General features: G+C 48.1%; 1 protein-coding gene across 1 annotated transcript in view; it reads left to right on the forward strand.

Annotated features, from left to right (window-relative positions):
• LOC122541253 (gamma-aminobutyric acid type B receptor subunit 1) overlaps nucleotides 1–21181 on the forward strand; it is a 134255-nt gene that overhangs the window by 276 nt on the left and 112798 nt on the right. The window contains 1 exon segment of the mRNA XM_087978963.1: nucleotides 1–86. This exon segment is cut by the window's left edge and continues 276 nt beyond it. Within this exon segment, the coding sequence (XP_087835089.1) occupies nucleotides 1–86 (86 nt within the window).

Here is a 21181-nt window from a genome sequence, read left to right on the forward strand (position 1 = left end):
CAGCACAGATGGCCCTCCGGGATGTCAACAACCGCTCGGACATTCTGCGGGACTATGAACTGCAACTCATCTACCACGACAGCAAGGTAAGGAGCTCCTTACAGTACTGCCAATGCTGGAGTGAGACTGGGTCAGAGTCTCTCACACACACACACTCACACACACTCACATCCTCACACACTCACATCCTCACACACTCACATCCTCACACAGACACACTCACTCACTCACTCTCCCTGTGAGTGTTTTTGACTGGGGTCGGGGGCTGTGCTGGGAGAGGGAGCGTTTAAAAAGCCCCTGTCGATTTTGCAGGGGGGGACCGTGAGGCTGTTTAGATGTCAACCCCAGCAGCAAGTTTTGTTTCAAAATAGATGGTGTGCCACCTAGATAGAGGGCTCATCCCCACCGGTCACTGCCTGGATATCCCCCTCTTCTCTCGCTCTCTCTCTAGGGGGGTATAAATGCATTCAGATTACTGGGTATCCCCTGTGTTGTTCCCTTTCTAAGGAGATGTTACAATCTCGCTGCACTGTCACCAGACTGGACTGGACTGGAGTGGATGTGACTCCCGGACCTTTTCGAAGACGGTTGTAATAATCAGATTGCCCTCTCTCTCTTTTCCTCTGTCTCTTTTGTTTCTGCCTGCTTTCCCCTGCACACACCCTCTCTCTCTATGTCTCTGTCTGTCAGTGTTCCTATTTCTCTCTCTCTCTCACTTTGCCCTTTTTCTTTCTTTATCCTCTCTCTCTCTCTGCCTCTCCATTTCCATTCTCTCGGGCTGTCTCTCTCTCTCTCTCTCTCTCTCTCTTTCTGTCAGTCTCCGTCTTCCCCCCCCCCCCCCCCCCTTTTTCCCTCTCTATGTCTCTTTATTTTCTTTCGCTGTCCTTCAATCCCTCCCTCCCTCTCTATACCTTTTTATTTCTCTCTCTGTCCTTCCATTTTTTTTTCCTCTGGGTCTATTTTTTTCTGCTTATTTATGTGTTACTCTCTGTGCCTTTATACATCTATTTGCACTCTCTCTCTCTCTCTCTGTCTCTGCCTGTCTTCAGTGTCTCAGTCTCTGTTTTCTGTCCCCTTCCCCCGTTCTGTAAATCTTTCTTTCTGTGTCTCTGTGTGTATCTCCATCTGCCCCTGTTGTCTCTCTCCATCTCCCTGTCTGTCTCTCTCTGTCTATTTGCTCTCTCTCTGTGAATTTCTCTTGCTCAATGTGTGTATCTCCATCTGTCTTTTTTCTCTCTTTATCCTAGTCTCTGTGTGTCTGTCTCTCTCTCTCTCTCTCTCTCTATGTCTCCCTCTCTCTATCTGTCTCTCTTTTCACTGTCTCTATCACCCAGTCTATGTCTATGTGTCTCTCTCTCTCTGTCTTTCTCTGTGTCCCTGTTTTCCCTCTGTCTTTCTCGCCTCCCCTCTCTCTCTGTCTCTCTCTCCCCCATCTATCTCTGTTTTCCCTCTCTCTACCTCCCAGTCGATGTGTGTGTGTCTCTCTCTCTGTCTCTCTCTCTCTCTCTCCCCCTCTTGCTGCCTGTCTCTCTCTCTCTCTCTCTCTCTGTCTCTCTCTCCCCCTCTTGCTGCCTGTCTCTCTCTCTCTCTCTCTCTCTCTGTCTTTCTCTGTGTTTCTGGTTTCTCTCTGTCTTTCTCTCCTCCCCCCTCTCTCTCTTCCTCTATGTCTCTCTCTCTCTCTCTCCATCTCTCTCTGTCTTTCCCTGTGTCTCTCTTTTCTCTCTGTTTTTCTCCCCTCCTCTCTCTCTCTCTCCATCTGTCTCTGTTTCCTATCTCTTTCTCCTTGTCTGTGTGTCTCTCTCTCTCTCTTTCTCTGTCCCTGTTTTCAGTCTCTCTCTCTTTCAGTGAACCTCTCTCTCGTCTGTCTCTGGTACACTGGCTGCTTGTTCTCGCCTTCGCCCTGCTCAGCATACTTATTGTTTATTGACAGAACGACCAAGCCGCAGGCAGGGCTTCTCAGTATTGACTTTCAGCTCTGCTGAACAAGAGACTGAGGGTTGTGGGCAGCCCCGAAATCAACCGTGTTAGCCACCTGACAGGGTTAAACACTGCTTCCATGGTACAGGGGAATGTTTCATAAATACCTTGCCCAACCCCAACCTTTAGTCGTGCAGATAGAAATTAAACTTTGCTAAAATGCAGTGCATTCTGAGAGATGGGGGGGAGCCGAAAGACGAAAATTATGTGAGTGGGTGCACGATGCATCCTGACTGTAAAGATTATTTTCTATTAATGTGCATTAAGCTGTCAATCACTCATGGTTCCTTCTGGCAGCTTTAACCCTTTGGATGCTGCATTGCTAGGCATTGAGTGCCCAATTCGTTCCTTTTGTGTTTCCCTCTCTTCCCCGTACTGCTCTTGATGGTACGGGGCATGACAATCATAAGGAGAGAAAGATGGGTGAACCTTAAAGGTGCGTTTGAATTGGGGAAAGCCTTTTCTCCTCATTCTCCCGTGTGGTCAGCATCGCTGGCTGGGCCGGCGGTTACTGTCCCGTCCCCAGTTGCCCTCGAGAAGCTGCCTTCTTGAACCGCTGCAGCCTGGTTGGTGTAGGCGGATTCGCACCGGATCTTGGCCCAGTTTAAGTGAAGGTACAGTGACAGATTTCCCAGTCGGGATGGTGAGTGGTGTGAAGCACAGTTTAGGGTGTTCTGCTGTAACTGGGCTACTTTTAGATGGTAGCGGTTTCAGACAGTGCCGTCGAAGGTGATTTCTGCGGTACCTCTTGTAGGTGGTAGACAGGTGCTGAAGTCGGGCGTCACTCGATGGGCTGAATGGCCTGCTTCCACGCTGTAGCGATCCTACGATCAGTGATGGAAGGAGTGGATGTGCTGCCAATCAAGCGGGCTGCTTGGTCCTGCATGGTATAGAGCTTTTATAGAAGATACAGATTCCCTACAGTGTGGAAACAGGCCCTTCGGCCCAACAAGTCCACACCAACCCTCCGAAGAGCAATCCATCCAGACCCATTCCCCTACCCTATCATCCTACGTTTACCCCTGACTAATGCACCTAACATCCCTGAGCACTATGGGACAATTTAGCATGGTCAGTTCACGTAAACCTGCGCACCTTTGGACTGTGGGAGGAAACCGGAGCACCCGGAGGGAAACGACGCAGACACGGGGAGGATGGGGCAAACTCCACACGGAGAGGCGCCCCCGAGGCTGGGATCGAACCCGGGTCCCTGGTGCTGGGAGGCAGCAGTGCTAACCACTGAGCCACCGGGCGTCGTTCTTGAGTGTTGTTGTATGGCAAGGGTTTCATCACATGAGAACAGGGGTGGGGTGAGGGAGAGGGGAATTGACTGCAAGGACTCCACACCAAGGGGTAAGAACTAGTCCCTGACCCCTTTTGTCAGTTGTTTACTTCAGAGATCTGTGCGCAGACACTCCTGGTGTAGTGGTAATGTAGGCCAGAGATACCCTGTTTCAAGTGTGACCATTAAATCAATTGTATTGTCGGCCTTGTTAAGTATATATCAGTGCGCCTTTGTCTCTATTTTAGTTATTCCCGGTGACCTGACTAATCTTTGGCAGCAGTTAAAAACAAAGACTGTTGCTGTTCACTTGGTGTTCAGGTTCTGATGTCGCATCAGAGTGCCGCCAACTGTAAAGGGGCTTTCTTTTTTTTTAACTCAATTGCGTTTATGCGGCACCTGTCGAGAGCTCAGGTGATGCAGCCGCCTGTCCGGACCGGTGAAATACTTGGGCTGTCTTTGTAATGTCGGAAACGCTGTCGCCAATCTACGTTCAGTAAAGCCCCCCCCTTAAAGCAACGATATAGTAACGACCCGACAGAAGAATAGGAACCTGTGAACAGCAGGCAGCCATTCAGCCCGTCGGGTGTGGCTGCCCACCGTTCAAGACGATGGCGCAGGGTCGAACGCTCCGTTTCCCCCTCCACTTCATAACCCTTTGGTGGCAGCGGCAATCAAAATGTGCCAACCTCTAACTGTGCTCAAAGACTGAGCTGCCACTACCCTCCGGGCTTGAGAATTCCAAAGATTCAGAAGCCTTGTAGAGAAACGAAATGGCCTTAGATATTATTTTTCACGTGAGGGACGTAATTGCGCGGCAGAATCAAAAAGGTGTGGCGCTGGGAAAGCACGGCCGGTCAGGCAGCATCCGAGGAGCAGGAGTGTCGACGTTTTGAGCATAAGCCCTTCAACAGGAATGTGGGCGTATTTTGATCTGCTCCTTCTTGCCTCTGACCTCCAGCATCTGCAGTGATACTCCCTCATCCTGTAGTATTTTGGAATTTCCTAAGCCTACCCAACAGGGCACCAGTTCCCTATCTCCCCCCCCCACCTCCGAATGATGACACCTCTGACAGTGCAGCACCCCAGCTGAGTGTGTCAGCCTGGAGCTCATCCTCTTCCTGTTTCTGAACCACGATGGGTTTCGATTCGATTAGGTTCCCGACAGTGTGGAAACAGGCCCTTCGGCCCAACAAGTCCACACCGACCCTCCGAAGAGTAACCCACCCAGAACCATTCCCCTACCCTATTACTCTACATTTACCCTTGACTAAGGCACCTAACCTACACATCTCTGAACATACGGCCTATCCACCCTAACCTGCACACCCTGGGACTGTGGGAGGAAACCGGAGCACCCGGAGGAAACCCACGCAGACACGGGGAGAATGTGCAAACTCCACGCAGACAGTTGCCTGAGGCGGGAATCGAACCCGGGTCTCTGGTGTTGTGAGGCAGCAGCGCTCACCACTGAGACACCGTGCCACCGTTGTTCCTTTGACCCGCAATTTGACTTGCCCCACAACCCTAACAGCAGTGTTGGGCCCTAAACTCTGCGATTAGCCCCTCAAACCTCGCTTCCCTTCGTTGAGTCACTCTTCAGAAGCAGATCTTTGACCGAACTGGTGGTCCTCAGCTCTCTGAACGTTCCTGAGAGGGGTCTGTTAAGGTGCCATGTTAATGTAAGCGGTTGCTGCCTTTAACCCAGGGTCAGCTGCATGATCAGCTGAGAGACTGAGGAATAACCTCTGAGTATCGTCCAGCTCCGAACATATGAAAGACGCATCTGGGGTTAAAGCACTCCCTGGGTACCCACCCTGGACATTTCAGGATCTGTTTCTCTGATTGGTGTCGGACTTGAGCCAATGGCCTTGGGAAGTGGGAGTATTAGCCACGGAGCTAGATCTGAGGGACGGGTAACCGTCACAGAAAGCCCTGCCAGTGCTGTGGGCTGTTCGGCACCTCGGGTACGGTCCAATACTGTGTGAAGGCATTGGCATCTCTTCAGTCACCACGCGACAGTGCACCCACCACAAACAGTCTGAAGGAGAGGCAAGGGATGGGGAGGTGGGAGGCTGGGCGGAGAGGGGGTGCACTGCAGTTTGCTCTCAACAAACACTGCCCCCCTGAAAGCAAGTAGCACCTGCAGCTGTGTAAACCCCTCCGCCCCTCCGTCACAGCAACCGTGGTACATTTTCAGTCTGACAAGAATCGGACGAAAATGAGATGTGGCTTGAGCATTTAAATTCAGCAGATAGAATCATATAATACACATCGTACTGGGTACAGAGACTGTAACCCACATGGCACTGTGTACTGGGGTCTGTAATATACATCGTACTGGGTACAGAGACTGTAACCCACATGGCACTGTGTACTGGGGTCTGTAATATACATCGTACTGGGTACAGAGACTGTAACCCACATGGCACTGTGTACTGGGGTCTGTAATACACATCGTACTGGGTACAGAGACTGTAATCCATGTCCCATTGTGTACTAGGATCTGTAATATACATCGTACTGGATGCAGAGACTGTAACCCAGATCTCACTATGTACTGGGGTCTGTTATATACATCATACAGGGTACAGAGACTATAACCCACATGGCACTGTGTACTGGGGACTGTAATATACATCGTACAGGGTACAGAGACTGTAATCCACATCACACTGTGTACTGGGATCTGTAATACACATCATACTGGGTACAGAGACTGTAATCCACGTCCTACTGTGTACCTGGGTCTGTAATATACATCGTACTGGGTACAGAGACTGTAACCCACATGGCACTGTGCACAGGGGTCTGTAATATACATCGTACTGGGTACAGAGACTGTAACCCAGATCACACTGTGTACTGGGTTCTGTAATATACATCGTACTGGGTACAGAGACTGTAACCCACATGGCACTGTGTACTGGGGTCTGTAATATACATCGTACTGGATGCAGAGACTGTAACCCAGATCTCACTGTGTACTGGGGTCTGTTATATACATCATACAGGGTACAGAGACTATAACCCACATGGCACTGTGTACTGGGGACTGTAATATACATCGTACAGGGTACAGAGACTGTAATCCACATCACACTGTGTACTGGGATCTGTAATACACATCATACTGGGTACAGAGACTGTAATCCACGTCCTACTGTGTACCTGGGTCTGTAATATACATCGTACTGGGTACAGAGACTGTAACCCACATGGCACTGTGTACTGGGGTCTGTAATACACATCGTACTGGGTACAGAGACTGTAACCCAGATCCCACTGTGTACTTGGGTCTGTAATACACATCGTACTGGGTACAGAGACTGTAACCCACATCACACTGTGTACTGGGGTCTGTAATATACATCGTATTAGGTACAGAGACTGTAACCCACATCACACTGTGGACTGGGGTCTGTAATATACATCGTACTGGGTACAGAGACTGTGATCCACATCACACTGTGTACTGGGGTCTGTAATATACATCGTACTGGGTACAGAGACTGTAACCCACATGGCACTGTGTACTGGGATCTGTAATATACATCGTACTGGGTACAGAGACTGTAACCCAGATCCCACTGTGTACTGGGGTCTGTAATATACATCGTACTGGGTACAGAGACTGTAACCCACATGGCACTGTGTACTGGGGTCTGTAATATACATCGTACTGGGTACAGATTCTGTAATCCACATCACACTGTGTACTGGGGACTGTAATATACATCGTACAGGGTACAGAGACTGTAATCCACATCACACTGTGTACTGGGATCTGTAATACACATCGTACTGGGTACAGAGACTGTAATCCACGTCCGACTGTGTACCTGGGTCTGTAATATACATCGTACTGGGTACAGAGACTGTAACCCACATGGCACTGTGTACTGGGGTCTGTAATACACATCGTACTGGGTACAGAGACTGTAACCCAGATCCCACTGTGTACTTGGGTCTGTAATACACATCGTACTGGGTACAGAGACTGTTACCCACATCACACTGTGTACTGGGGTCTGTAATATACATCGTACTGGGTACAGAGACTGTAACCCACATGGCACTGTGTACTGGGGTCTGTAATATACATCGTACTGGGTACAGAGACTGTAACCCACATGGCACTGTGTACTGGGGTCTGTAATATACATCGTACTGGGTACAGAGACTGTAACCCACATGGCACTGTGTACTGGGGTCTGTAATATACATCGTACTGGGTACAGAGACTATAATCCACGTCACACTGTGTACTGGGGTCTGTAATATACATCGTACCGGGTGCATAGACTGTAATCCACATCACACTGTGTACTGGGGTCTGTAATACACATCGTACTGGGTACAGGGACTGTAATCCACATCACACTGTGTACTGGGGTCTGTAATATACATCGTACCGGGTGCATAGACTGTAATCCACATCACACTGTGTACTGGGGTCTGTAATATACATTGTACTGGGTACAGAGACTGTAAACCGGATCAGACTGTGTACTGGGGTTTGTAATACACATCGTACTGGGTACAGAGACTGTAATCCATGTCCCATTGTGTACTGGGGTCTGTAATATAGATTGTACTGGGCATAGAGACTATAATCCACATCACACTGTGTACTGGGATCTGTAATATACATCATACCGGGTGCAGAGACTGTAATCCACATCACACTGTGTACTGGGGTCTGTAATACACATCGTACTGGGTACAGAGACTGTAATCCATGTCCCATTGTGTACTGGGGTCTGTAATATAGATTGTACTGGGCATAGAGACTATAATCCACATCACACTGTGTACTGGGATCTGTAATATACATCATACCGGGTGCAGAGACTGTAATCCACATCACACTGTGTACTGGGATCTGTAATATACATCATACCGGGTGCAGAGACTGTAATCCACGTCACACCGTGTACTGGGGTCTGTAATATACATTGTACTGGGTACAGAGACTGTAATCCAGATCACACTGTGGACTGGGGTTTGTAATACACATCGTACTAGGTACAGAGACTGTAATCCATGTCCCATTGTGTACTAGGATCTGTAATATACATTGTACTGGGCATAGAGACTGTGATCCACATCACACTGTGTACTGGGGTCTGTAATATACATCATACTGGGTACAGAGACTGTAATCCACGTCACACTGTGTACTGGTGTCTGTAATATACATCGTACCGAGTGCAGAGACTGTAATCCACATCACACTGTGTACTGGGGTCTGCTGTAATACACATCGTACTGGGTACAGAGACTGTAATCCAGATCACACTGTGTACTGGGGTCTGTAATATACATCGTACTGGGTACAGAGACTGTAATCCACATCACACTGAGTACTGGGGTCTGTAATATACATCGTACCAGGTGCAGAGACTGTAATCCACATCACACTGTGTACTGGGGTCTGTAATACACATTGTACTGGGTACAGAGACTGTGACCCACATCACACTGTGTACTGGGGTCTGTAATATACATCATACTGGGCATAGAGACTGTAATCCACATCACACTGTGTACTGGTGTCTGTAATATACATCATTACGGGTGCAGGGACTGTAATCCACGTCACACTGTGTACTGGTGTCTGTAATATACATTGTACTGGGTAAAGAGACTGCAATCCAATCACACTGTGTACTGGTGTCTGTAATATACATTGTACTGGGTACAGAGACTGTAATCCACATCACACTGTGTACTGCTGTCTGTAATATACATTGTACTGGGTAAAGAGACTGCAATCCAATCACACTGTGTACTGGGGTCTGTAATATACATTGTACTGGGTACAGAGACTGTAATCCACATCACACTGTGTACTGGGGTCTGTAATATACATCATACTGGTACAGATACTGTAATCTACATCACACTGTGGACTGGGGTCTGTAATACACATCGTACTGGGTACAGAGACTGTAACCCCCATGGCACTGTGTACTAGAGTCTGTAATACACATCGTACTGGGTACAGAGACTGCAATCCACGTCACAATGTGTACTGGGGTCTGTAATATACATCGTACTGGGTAAAGAGACTGTAATCCACGTCCCACTGTGTACTGGGGTCTGTAATATACATTGTACTGGGCATAGAGACTGTAATCCACATCACACTGTGTACTGGGGTCTGTAATATACATCGTACTGGGTACAGAGACTATAATCCACGTCACACTGTGTACTGGGGTCTGTAATATACATCATACCGGGTGCAGAGACTGTAATCCACATCACACTGTGTACTGGGGTCTGTAATACACATCGTACTGGGTACAGCGACTGTAATCCACATCACACCGTGTACTGGGGTCTGTAATATACATTGTACTGGGTACAGAGACTGTAATCCACATCATACTGTGTACTGGGGTCTGTAATACACATCGTACTGGGCACAGAGTCTGTAATCCATGTCCGATTGTGTACTAGGATCTGTAATATACATTGTACTGGGCATAGAGACTGTGATCCACATCACACTGTGTACTGGGGTCTGTAATATACATCGTACTGGGTACAGAGACTGTAATCCACATCTCAATGTGTACTGGGGTCTGTAATATACATCGTACCAGGTGCAGAGACTGTAATCCACTTCACACTGTGTTCTGGGGTCTGTAATATACATTGTACTGGGTACATAGACTGTAACCCACATCACACTGTGTACTGGGGTCTGTACTACACATTGTACTGGGTACAGAGACTGTGATCCACATCACACTGTGTACTGGGGTCTGTAATATACATCATACTGGGCATAGAGACTGTAATCCACATCACACTGTGTACTGGTGTCTGTAATATACATCATTATGGGTGCAGGGACTGTAACCCACACCACACTGTGTACTGGGGTCTGTAATACACATCATACTGGGTACAGCGACTGTAATCCACGTCACACTGTGTACTGGTGTCTGTAATATACATTGTACTGGGTAAAGAGACTGTAATCCAATCACACTGTGTACTGGGTTCTGCAATACACATTGTACTGGCTGCAGAGATTGTAATCCACATCACACTGTGTACTGGGGTCTGTAATATACATTGTACTGGGTAAAGAGACTGTAATCCAATCACACTGTGTACTGGGTTCTGCAATACACATTGTACTGGCTGCAGAGATTGTAATCCACATCACACTGAGTACTGGGGTCTGTAATATACATTGTACTGGGTACAGAGACTGTAATCCACACAGCACCGAGTGCTGAAATCATCGAAAGTGACGCAGTATACATGCAGGCCCTTCGGCCAAATATATCTATGCTGACCAACAACCACCAAACTACATTAATCCTATTTACCTGCACTTGTTCCATAGTCAGTATGCCCTGATGTTTTAAATGCTCAGCCAGATGCTTGTGAACTGTAATGAGAGTTCCTGCCTCCCCCACCCTCTCAGGCAACACGTTCCACATTTCTACTCTCTCTGGGTGAGAAAGATCTTACTCAGATCCCGATAAACCACTTCGTCCTCACTTTGAATTTCTGCCCTCTGGTCTAAGACACAGCTGCATTGTGCAAAAGATTCTCCTGATCTATCCTGTCCATGCCTCTCATAATTTCGTATCCTTCAATCCAATTCCCCCTTCAGCCTCATCTGCTCCAGGGAAAACAAACAAAGCCAATCCAGACTTTTCACATCACTCAGACTTTCAATCCCACGCAATATCCCTTTGAATCTCTATTGACCACTAGGGGATGGCAGTGGCACGGTGGCTCAGTGGTTAGCACTGCTGCCTCACAGCACCAGGGTCCCCGGTTCAATTCCCGCCTCGGGCAACTGTCTGGGTGGAGTTTGCCCATTCTCCCCGTGTCTGCGTGGGTGTGCTCTGATTTCCTCCTGTAGTCCAAAGATGTGCAGATCAGGTGAATTGGCCCATGCTAAATTGCCCAGTGTTGGGTGCATTAGTCAGAGGGGAGTGGGTCTGGGTGGGTTACTCTTCGGAGGGTCGGTGTGGACTTGTTGGGCCGAAGGGCCTGTTTCCACACTGTAGGGAATCTAATCTAATCATTGTCAATAGCCAGAGTCCTTCAGAATATGGTTTCAAACATGAAATGGTCTGTTTTAAATATTGTCCTGGGTACAGGGAGACTGTAATCCACATCACTTCGCGTATTGAGGTCTGTAATAAATATTGTACTGGGTAAAGAGAGCTGTGATACATATCACAACAGTTAAACTAACCTGAAACGCACATCATTCCGGATACAGAGGACTGTAACAGGATTCACACAATCAGGTGCAGAGATTGAAAACTAAATCACACCATTTGCAGGGATGTGTAATACACCTCACATCAGTAACAGAAATGCACTTCCTACTTGGGTGCAGAGACTGTAATCAAAATCACAACCCGTCCTGTCAGCTGTAATGCATGTTACACCAGGCACAGCACGCTGTCAAGCACATCACAGGGAAAAACTGTAATATACAGTAAAGCACACAGAATTCAGAAAACTACAATGTACAGGTGCAGTAAGCTATAATAAATATCACACTGGGTACAACTAGCTACCCAAAAAACCACATACAGAGACCGAAATTAATTTTTATTTCAAAAAAATACTTTATTCATAAAAATAATAATATACGTACATGGACATCAGAGCAGTTCGATTCTATACAGTCTTTACATGAGTAAAACAAACAAACCCAATACATTTCTTATTCAGGAGACTATTTACATGTACTTGAGGCAATGGGAGGGTCCGATAACTGAATGGACCCCATTTACCTTCAGTAGGAAGAGCCCAGACAGTGGTCTTTCCCCTTTGCCCCTCGGTAGCAGCTGCCCCAAGCTTTGGCGTGTCCCTCAGCACTTAGTCCTGGACCTTGGGATGTGCCAGTCTGCAACACTCGGTCAGGGTCAACCCCTTGCCCTGGAAGACCGACAGGTTTCAGGCAGAACAAAGAGCGTCTTTCACCGAGGTGACGGTCCTCCAGGCGCAGTCGATGTTTGTCTCGGTGTGTGTGTTGGGGAACAGCCCGTAGAGCACGGAGTCACGGAGCTGCTAGGGCCGAACCTCAGAGTCAGAGATTGAATTTTATCTATTTATTTCAAAAATATGCTTCATTTATAAAAGTATCTTTATGTGCATGCAAGGTCCCTCACGCAGTTTGGATCTGTACAGTAGCATATCAAAGAAACAAACATTCGCGTTTGACTCTATCCACTCTGAGATTGAAATACAATTTTTTTAAATTTCAAAATTTACTTTATTAATAAAAAAAACCCTTCATATATACATAGTCACAAATGCAATTCGGTTCTGTACAGTAGCATATCAGGGAAACATTGCAGTTTGACTCTAGCCAAATAAACCAAAAGCATCTTTTACTTGAACCAGATTACATTGACATGCGTTAGAGACACCAGGAGGGTCCGATAACCGAGCAGACCCCCATTTAACTTCAGGAAGACCCCAGGCAGTGGTCTTTCCCCAACATTACAGGAGATGCATACCACCTGAGACACATTGTGCTGTAAGGTACATCACAGTGGGTCCAGGGAGGTGTAATAACAATGGCTGCAGAATGATGATGGACGCGATGCCGTGAATAATGTATGGTGGGCCCCAGGGGCGGGGGTATTAATAATTTACATATTCAAACCAGCTGCACTCAGAGGAGCAATCCAATGAAATTACAGAGTGCTGAGCTGGAGAGTGCTGTATGCTCAATAATTCTTCATCATTCCCTTTTACTTGTTTACACGATGTGGGTCTCACTGGCAAGAGGAGAATTTGTCGTCCAAGTTTTTAATGTCGCTGGAATGCGGATGGTGAGCTGCCTTCTAGAATTCCAACAGTCCAACTGCTGTACACCCACAATGCCTTTAGGAACAGGCATCCAGGCTACTTGATGCAAAATCATAACAGTCACAATCAATAGAGTTTCAGTTGAATTCTCTCCATTAAGTTAAAAATCACCCAACAGCAGGTTGCAGTCCAACAGGTTTGTTTGGAAGCACTAGCTTTCAGAGCGCTGCTCCTTCATCGGGGTGGGTGTGGAGCAGATCATAAGACACAGAATTTATAGCTCCATTAAATACTTGGTTCTTGGTGTCTGTAGAAAGCTTTGAGAGGTTAATATCAAACCACAAAAACTTGCTTTCCTTCAGAAAGCATGGTGTTCCCTCTACCCACTCCCATCAAACTGTCCCAGGACAGGGACAGCACGGGGTTAGATAAAGAGTAAAGCTCTCTCTACACTGTCCCCCATCAAACACTCCCAGGACAGGGACAGCACGGGGTTAGATACAGAGTAAAGCTCCCTCTACACTGTCCCCATCAAACACTCCCAGGACAGGGACAGCACGCGGTTAGATACAGAGTAAAGCTCTCTCTACACTGTGCCCCATCAAACACTCCCAGGACAGAGACAGCACGCCGTTAGATACAGAGTAAAGCTCCCTCTACACTGTGCCCCATCAAACACTCCCAGGACAGGGACAGCACGGGGTTAGATACAGAGTAAAGCTTTCTCTACACTGTCCTCATGAAACACTCCCAGGACAGGGACAGCACGGGGTTAGATACAGAGTAAAGCTCCCTCTACACTGTCCCCCATCAAACACTCCCAGGACAGGGACAGCACGGGGTTAGATACAGAGTAAAGCTCCCTCTACATGCTCTCCATTAAATTCTTCTAGTACAGGCTACAGCACAGTTTAGATATGGAGTAAAGCTTCCTTTTATCTGTCCCATCAAACACTCCCAAGGAAGGTTAGATACAGAATGCATTGAGTACAGGAGTTGGGAGGTCATGTTGCGGCTGTGCAGGACGTTGGTCAGCCCAAAACTGAAGAGCATACGTTTTAGGTGAGATTTAAGCAGGACAATGTTTTCACACAGAGGGTGGTGTGTGTATGGAATGCACTGCCAGAGGAAGTGGTGGAGGCTGGTACAACTGCAACATTTAAAAGGCATCTGGATGGGTACGTGAATAGGAAGGGTTTGGAGGGATATGGGCCAAGTGCTGGAAAATGGGACTAGGTTAATTTAGGATATCTGGTTGGCATGGACGAGTTGGACCAAAGGGTTTGTTTCTGTGCTGTATAACTCTTTGACACAATGAGTCCTACGGTGTACCTAAGAGACACTCCTAGAGCAGGTACACCATGGGTTAGGTATTACCATCTACACTCCAGCTTTGCCTGGACACAAAATAAAGCCTTCTTCTACACCATCCCGTCAAACACTCCGAGGTCAGCACCTGTAAAAAAGTTCAGTATATATTGAGTTCCAAAAGACGTTGTGGCACAGGTGATGTTTCTTCCTGCCTGCATGGTTACCATCGACAAGTTCCCCTCCCAAGCTATGCATATTGCAGGTATGGAACAGTGGTACTGTCCTTTCAGTGCTGCTCAGGCAATATTCTCAAGCTCCCTTTGTAACATGACTCTGGGCACAGCGATTCAAGCAGACTGCTCAACACCACTATCTCCACAGCAATTCACAGTGGGCAGCAAATTGAATTGAATTGAATTTATTGTCACGTGTACCGAGGCACAGTGAAAAGCTTTGTCCTGCGAGCAGTACAGGCAGGTCACAGAGTTAAGTAGCGTCGATAGTTAATAGGTAAACAGCGGCAATAACAAAACCAGAGGTACAGGCGAATGTTAAGTGTTTGTGAGTCCCTTCAGTATTGTAACAACAGTGGGGTAGAAACTGTTTCGAAACCGGCTGGTGTGTGTGTGTGTGTGTGTGTGTGTGTTCAGGCTTCTGTACCTTCTCCCCGATGGTAGAGGTTGTAGCAAAACATTGCCAGGGTGGGATGGATCTTTGAGAATGCTGGTGGCCTTTCCTTGACAGCGGGCCTGGGAGATGGATTCTATAGATGGGAGGTTGGCCTTTGTGACTGTCTGGGCCGAGTTCACCACTCTCTGTAACCATCTCCGATCTTGAGGGTCTTACAATCATTCTCACGGCCAGCGAACAAGAAGCAGGAGGGCTGGTCCCTTGACCCCTTTCCGAAGGTCAGTCCAGCGAGCCCAGACTTTTCCAGTGAATACGCAGACCACAGGCTGAATGGCTATTGTGCAATTGAATTGGACGCATCAGCTGATGTTACCTGTCTGATGTTAACAAATGGATGAAAACGTTTATAATAGGACATGAAAATGAAGACAAGAAAATGTCAAATGTAATAAGAAAACAGCCTCTGGTCAGGACTTCAGACAGTGGTACACTTCCACCGACCGCCTCACAATTACACAACAACCTGCTCCCAGCGGAGAATCATTTCTCTCGAAGCAGTGCTGTGCCAGAAAGCAAGAATTCTCTGAATACGCTTTATCCTCCCATCACTTCCTCCAAACCCCCCCCTCCCCCAGTCAGACACCGGGCAGCCTGTTCCCAGTGGAGGGGATTAACCCTCTCACCTACCTCTCTCCCCATCCCCCATTCACAGTTAAGTACGGTAAACATACCATGAGGGGAGGCGGGTGCGTTACATGAGCTGGTAAGATCCCTTCCCTGACCCACTGACAAGACCTCTGGGCCGCTCACAGAGCGCAGCCACCTCCTCCTGGGTATATCCGTCCAGCCCATTACCGAGCTCAGATGCTGCGAGGCCAGTTTCTCGCCGTTTGTTCTTCATTTCCCCCTTCACCTCCTTCAACTATTCAGGTCAGGTTAATAATCACAGCCCATCGTCATGTGGGTCTATTCTAAACCGGCCCTTGAGACACTCACTCAAGTGATACAGTAATTTATGTCAGTGCTGTTAATGTGCTTCACTGTTCCCAAGGCGTTTTGCACAATCGCTGGGCTTTTGGGGAACATGGGACTAATTAAGCAGCTCCTTCAAAGAGCTGACCTAGCCATGATGGGCTGAATGCCTGCTTCCTGTGCTGCACTGTTCAATGCATACTTTTCTCGGGTATGCTCCCACCCCTGGGAATTGTTAACTACATCAGCAACGTTAACTGAGACAGCTTCCCGGAGTCAGAGAGATGTACAGCACGGAAATGGTCCCTTCAGTCCAACTCGTCAATGCTGAGCAGATATCCCAACCCAGTCTAGTCCCATTCCCCAGCACTTGGTCCATATCCCTCCAAACCCTTCCTATTCATATACCCATCCTGATGCATTTTAGATGTTGCGATTGTACCAGCCTCCACCACATCCTCTGGCAGCTCATTCCTTACGCACACCACCCTCTGTGTGAAAAAGTTGCCCCTTAGGTCTCTTTTATATCTTTCCCCTCTCACCCTAAACCTATGCCCTCTAGTTGTGGACTCCCTGACCCCAGGCAAAAAACTTTATCTATTTACCCTATCCATGCCCCTCATGATTTTATAAACCTCGATAAGGTCACCCCTCAGTCTCCAACGCTACACTCCAGCTGTGGTTCCTGGGGGGAAGTCAGTTAGCTCAGTCACTTGGTCTGTGATGCAGAGTGACACAGTGGGTTCAATTCCTACCACTGCCTAAGGTCACTGTGAAGAACTCTCCTTCTCAGCCTCTCCCCTCACCTGAGGCATGCTGTCCTTCAGGTTAAATCCACCATCACTCTGCTCCCTCATGGTGACTTCACCGTGTTCTGGCTGGTCATGTCTCTCCCTGTCCTGCTTTGTGCCATTCACAAACCCTCTCACTTCTCTCCCCACACCCCAACCACGCACACACTCGGTTAAAACTCTGAGGGTTTTGGTGGGATTCCTACCCCTCACTTGGGGAGGGGAGTCCATCTCGGTGTAACTCTGAAGATGGACGAAGGAGATCCAGTAGATGGAGTGTACCTGGACTTTCAGAAAGCTTTTGATAAATTCCCACACAGGAGGTTAGTGAGTAAAATTAGGGCGCATGGTATTGGGGGTAAAGTACTAGATTGGATTGAAAATTGGTTGGCTGATAGGAAACAAAGGGTAGTGATAAACGGCTCCATTTCGGAATGGCAGGCAGTGACCAGTGGGGTACCGCAGCTTTTTACAATATATGTTAATGATATAGAAGATGGTATCAGCAATAACATTAGCAAATTTGCTGATGATACTAAGCTGGGTGGCAGGGTGAAATGTGAGGAGGATGTTAGGGTGACCTGGACAAGTTAGGTGAGTGGGCAGATGCATGGCAGATGCAGTTTAATGTGGATAAATGTATGGTTATCCACTTTGGTGGCAAGAACAGGAAGGCAGATTACCACCTAACTTGACTCCATTTAGGTAAAGGGGCAGTACAGAGAGATCTGGGTGTTCTTGTACACCAGTCAATGAAGGTAAGCATGCAGGTACAGCAGGTAGTGAAGAAGGCTAATAGCATTTTGGCCTTCATAACAAGAGGAATTGAGTATAGAAGCAAAGAGGTTCTTCTGCAGCTGTACAGGGCCCTGGTGAGACCACACCTGGAGTACTGTGTGCAGTTCTGGTCTCCAAATTTGAGGAAAGACATTCTGGCTATTGAGGAAGTGCAGCGTAGGTTCACGAGGTCAATTCCTGGAATGGCGGGATTACCTTATGCTGAAAGACTGAAGCGACTGGGCTTGTATATCCTTGAGTTTAGAAGACTGAGAGGGGATCTGATTGAGACATATAAGATTATTAAAGGATTGGACACTCTGGAGGCAGGAAACATGTTTCCGCTGATGGGTGAGTGCCGAACCAGAGGACACAGCTTAAAAATACGGGGTAGACCATTTAGGACAGAGATGGCAATGGCAGGTAAGCAAGGAGCATCTAAGAAGGTGGGCAAACTTGGGGGTGGGGGCTGGTTGTGCCAATCCTAAAGGCAGACCAGTAATGCCCAGCTGACCCCTTTCCGAGCTGAGGCTGAGGCAGAATGATCTGACAGGAGGCAGCCCCCAGAGGGCCTCTGTTGATCCGAGGATGTGTTGAATGCCCCTGGACCCTCTCTGGTAAATTTGCCGTGAGGCTCTGGTCTGGGACTTTACTCACCTTCCCGCTTGTAACCGAGAGGTAGGGGAAACATGAGATGCTGCCCAATACTCGTCCCCTCACCATGCGAGATGTCCTGGTGAGCCTGTGCCAAATCAGGGGTTTAATGGAACAGTCTGCACTTACCCAGATCGGTGCAGCACCCACAACACTCGATGCCGGATTAGCCCACTTGACTGACAGCCCACTGACCACCCTCACTGTTCACTCCCAGTGCCCCGGGCAGCAGTGGGCATCATCTGTTGGATGCACTACAGCAGCTCACCATTGCTCCCCCCTTGGCAGCCTCTTCCGATCACCCATCTAAACGAACAAGGAGGAGCAGGCTCACACACTCTCTCACACACATACACACACACACACACACACACACACACACACACACTCTCTCACACACACACACACTCTCACACACACACGCGCACACACACACACACTCTCTCACACACACACACTCTCACACACACAGACAGACACGCACACTCTCACACACACACACGCACACACACACAGACACACACACTCTCACAGACACGCACACACACACACACACGCACACACAGACAGACACGCACACTCTCACACACACACACACACTCACACACAGATACACACACACGCACACACTCTCACACAGACACACACACGCACACTCTCACACAGACACACACTCACACACAGACACGCAGACTCTCACACAGACACACACACAGACACGCAGACTCACACAGACACACACACACGCACACTCTTACACAGACACACACACATGCACACTCTCACACACAGACATACTCACACACACGCACACTCTCACACAGACACATACACTCACACAGACACACACACATTCACTCACTCACATCCTGTCTCACACGCACCCACACACTCTCACATACACACACATATATTTACACACACACACACACACAAGTACACAAACACACACACTCACGGACACACACATTCTCACACTCAAAGACACACATGCTCTCACACCTACTCTCTCACACACACACTCTCACACACATTCACACACACACGCACACTCTCTCACACAAACACTCTCACACTCACACAGACACACCCATTCACTCTCACATACACATTCACACACACGCACCCATCTCTCACACACTGTCACACATGCACATGCATTCTCACACTCGTACAGAGTCACTCACACACACACATTCACTCATACAAACATTCACTCTGACACACTCTCACGCACATCCACTCACTCACATACACTCTCTCACACACACATACCACGCACATATACAGGCACACACTCACACACAGACGCACACACTCCCATATAAACACACACACAGACGCACACACTCCTATATAAACACACTCTCACACACACTCTGATCTACACTCTCTCTCACACATAACTACAAGCAATCTCTGAGTCTCATACCATCCTGACTTGGATGTGACAACACAACTCAGGAATAATGTCTGTCCTAAGCTTACCAGTGAGTCCATTCCCCTCCACCTCCAGGCTCCACGTTTGCCTGCGGGTGTTTGCCCAGGTCTTGACACCCAGGTCTTTTGGATCAGGGTGTGATCCCACAACGTTTTTGCCTCTGAGGGTGGGGTGCCAGATGCACCACTTTAATCTAAGTGGCATGAGGCAGGTCAAACTGGGCACATTCCTGGTCCTTGTGGCTAAATCACCTGAGTCTGAGGAGACCATGGAGTTCTTCCCACAGCCGTGAGAGCTTGGTGTCACACTGACTGGAGGCAGTCTGTGCAGTGGGATAAGGGAAACTCATATGGGAGCAGACTGTAAGGGGAGGAAAGAGAGAGAGAGAGAGAAAAAGGTTTCCCTGGGTGCTGACATCACACTGAGTTGAGAGATTGGGAGGAAGGCTATGTGAGTGTACTCAGCGCATACATTATGTAAAAAGGCACTAATCCCTCTCCTAGTGATTAAGTGAAGGGAAGGAGCTGTGGTCCAGAGAGACCAAAGCAATCTCTTCTGAGGGACCGAGTGATTGAGCACACAGATTAATGTGAATTGATCAGAGAGGGAGCGACAGAGAGAGTTTGCTCCACTGAATCTGACAGAATTTTCTTTTTGGCAAGCAGCCTCTGGAATGAGCTCTTGTGTTGCAGCGGGTAGCGTCCTTGCCTCTGAACACGCAACTCCGGCCTCAGGTGCCACTCCAGGCCACGAGGCGTATTGAAAACAGAGGCAAGCGGTCCGGGTATCGACTGGCAGAACAGGTTCGAGGGCCTGAGAGACGTCGAGCTGGTGAACAACTAGCTGCAGCAAGTGTGCGGGGTCTGTGGGTTCCTAGCTGCGGGGGAAGCCCCCAGCCTGTAACTCACTGAAGGTGGGAAATTAGTCAGTTAGTTTACATGGACTCCAGAAGGCACCTAACAAGGTATCACACAAGACAGAATGTCGACAGACTTAATAATGCATATAAATGGGAGGCAGCGCATCGTAATGTCGGCGAATTACAGAAGAGATAGAGACTGGAAAGCAAGGGTAATGTATGCAAATGGGACTGTTGGTGTGCTGTAAGGGCTTATTACTCAGGCCAAGGACTCAAATGGTGGATCACAAAAACAGACCCTTCAGTCCAACGCATCCATGTCGACCAGATATCCTAAATTAGGCTTGAAATATTTGCCAGCATTTGACCAATTTCCCTCTAGACCATTCCTATCCATATACCCATCCAGATGCCTTTTAAATGCTGTAATTGTACCTCTGGCAGCTCGTTCCATACACGTATCACCCTCTGTGTGAAAAAGTTGCCCCTTAGGTCCCTTTTAAATCTTTCCCCTCTCACCCTAAACCTATGCCCTCTAGTTCTGGACTCCTTGACCCCAGGGAAAAGACTTTGCCTATTTACCCTATCCATGCCCCTCATAATTTTGTTAACTTCTATGAGGTCGCCCCTCAGCCTCCGACGCTCCAGGGAAAACAGCCCCAGCCTGTTCAGCCTCT

This window comes from Chiloscyllium plagiosum, unplaced genomic scaffold (assembly GCF_037043375.1).
Source record: "Chiloscyllium plagiosum isolate Xiang-an unplaced genomic scaffold, Cpla_swu_hap1 HiC_scaffold_35, whole genome shotgun sequence".
NCBI classification, from domain to species: domain Eukaryota; kingdom Metazoa; phylum Chordata; class Chondrichthyes; order Orectolobiformes; family Hemiscylliidae; genus Chiloscyllium; species Chiloscyllium plagiosum.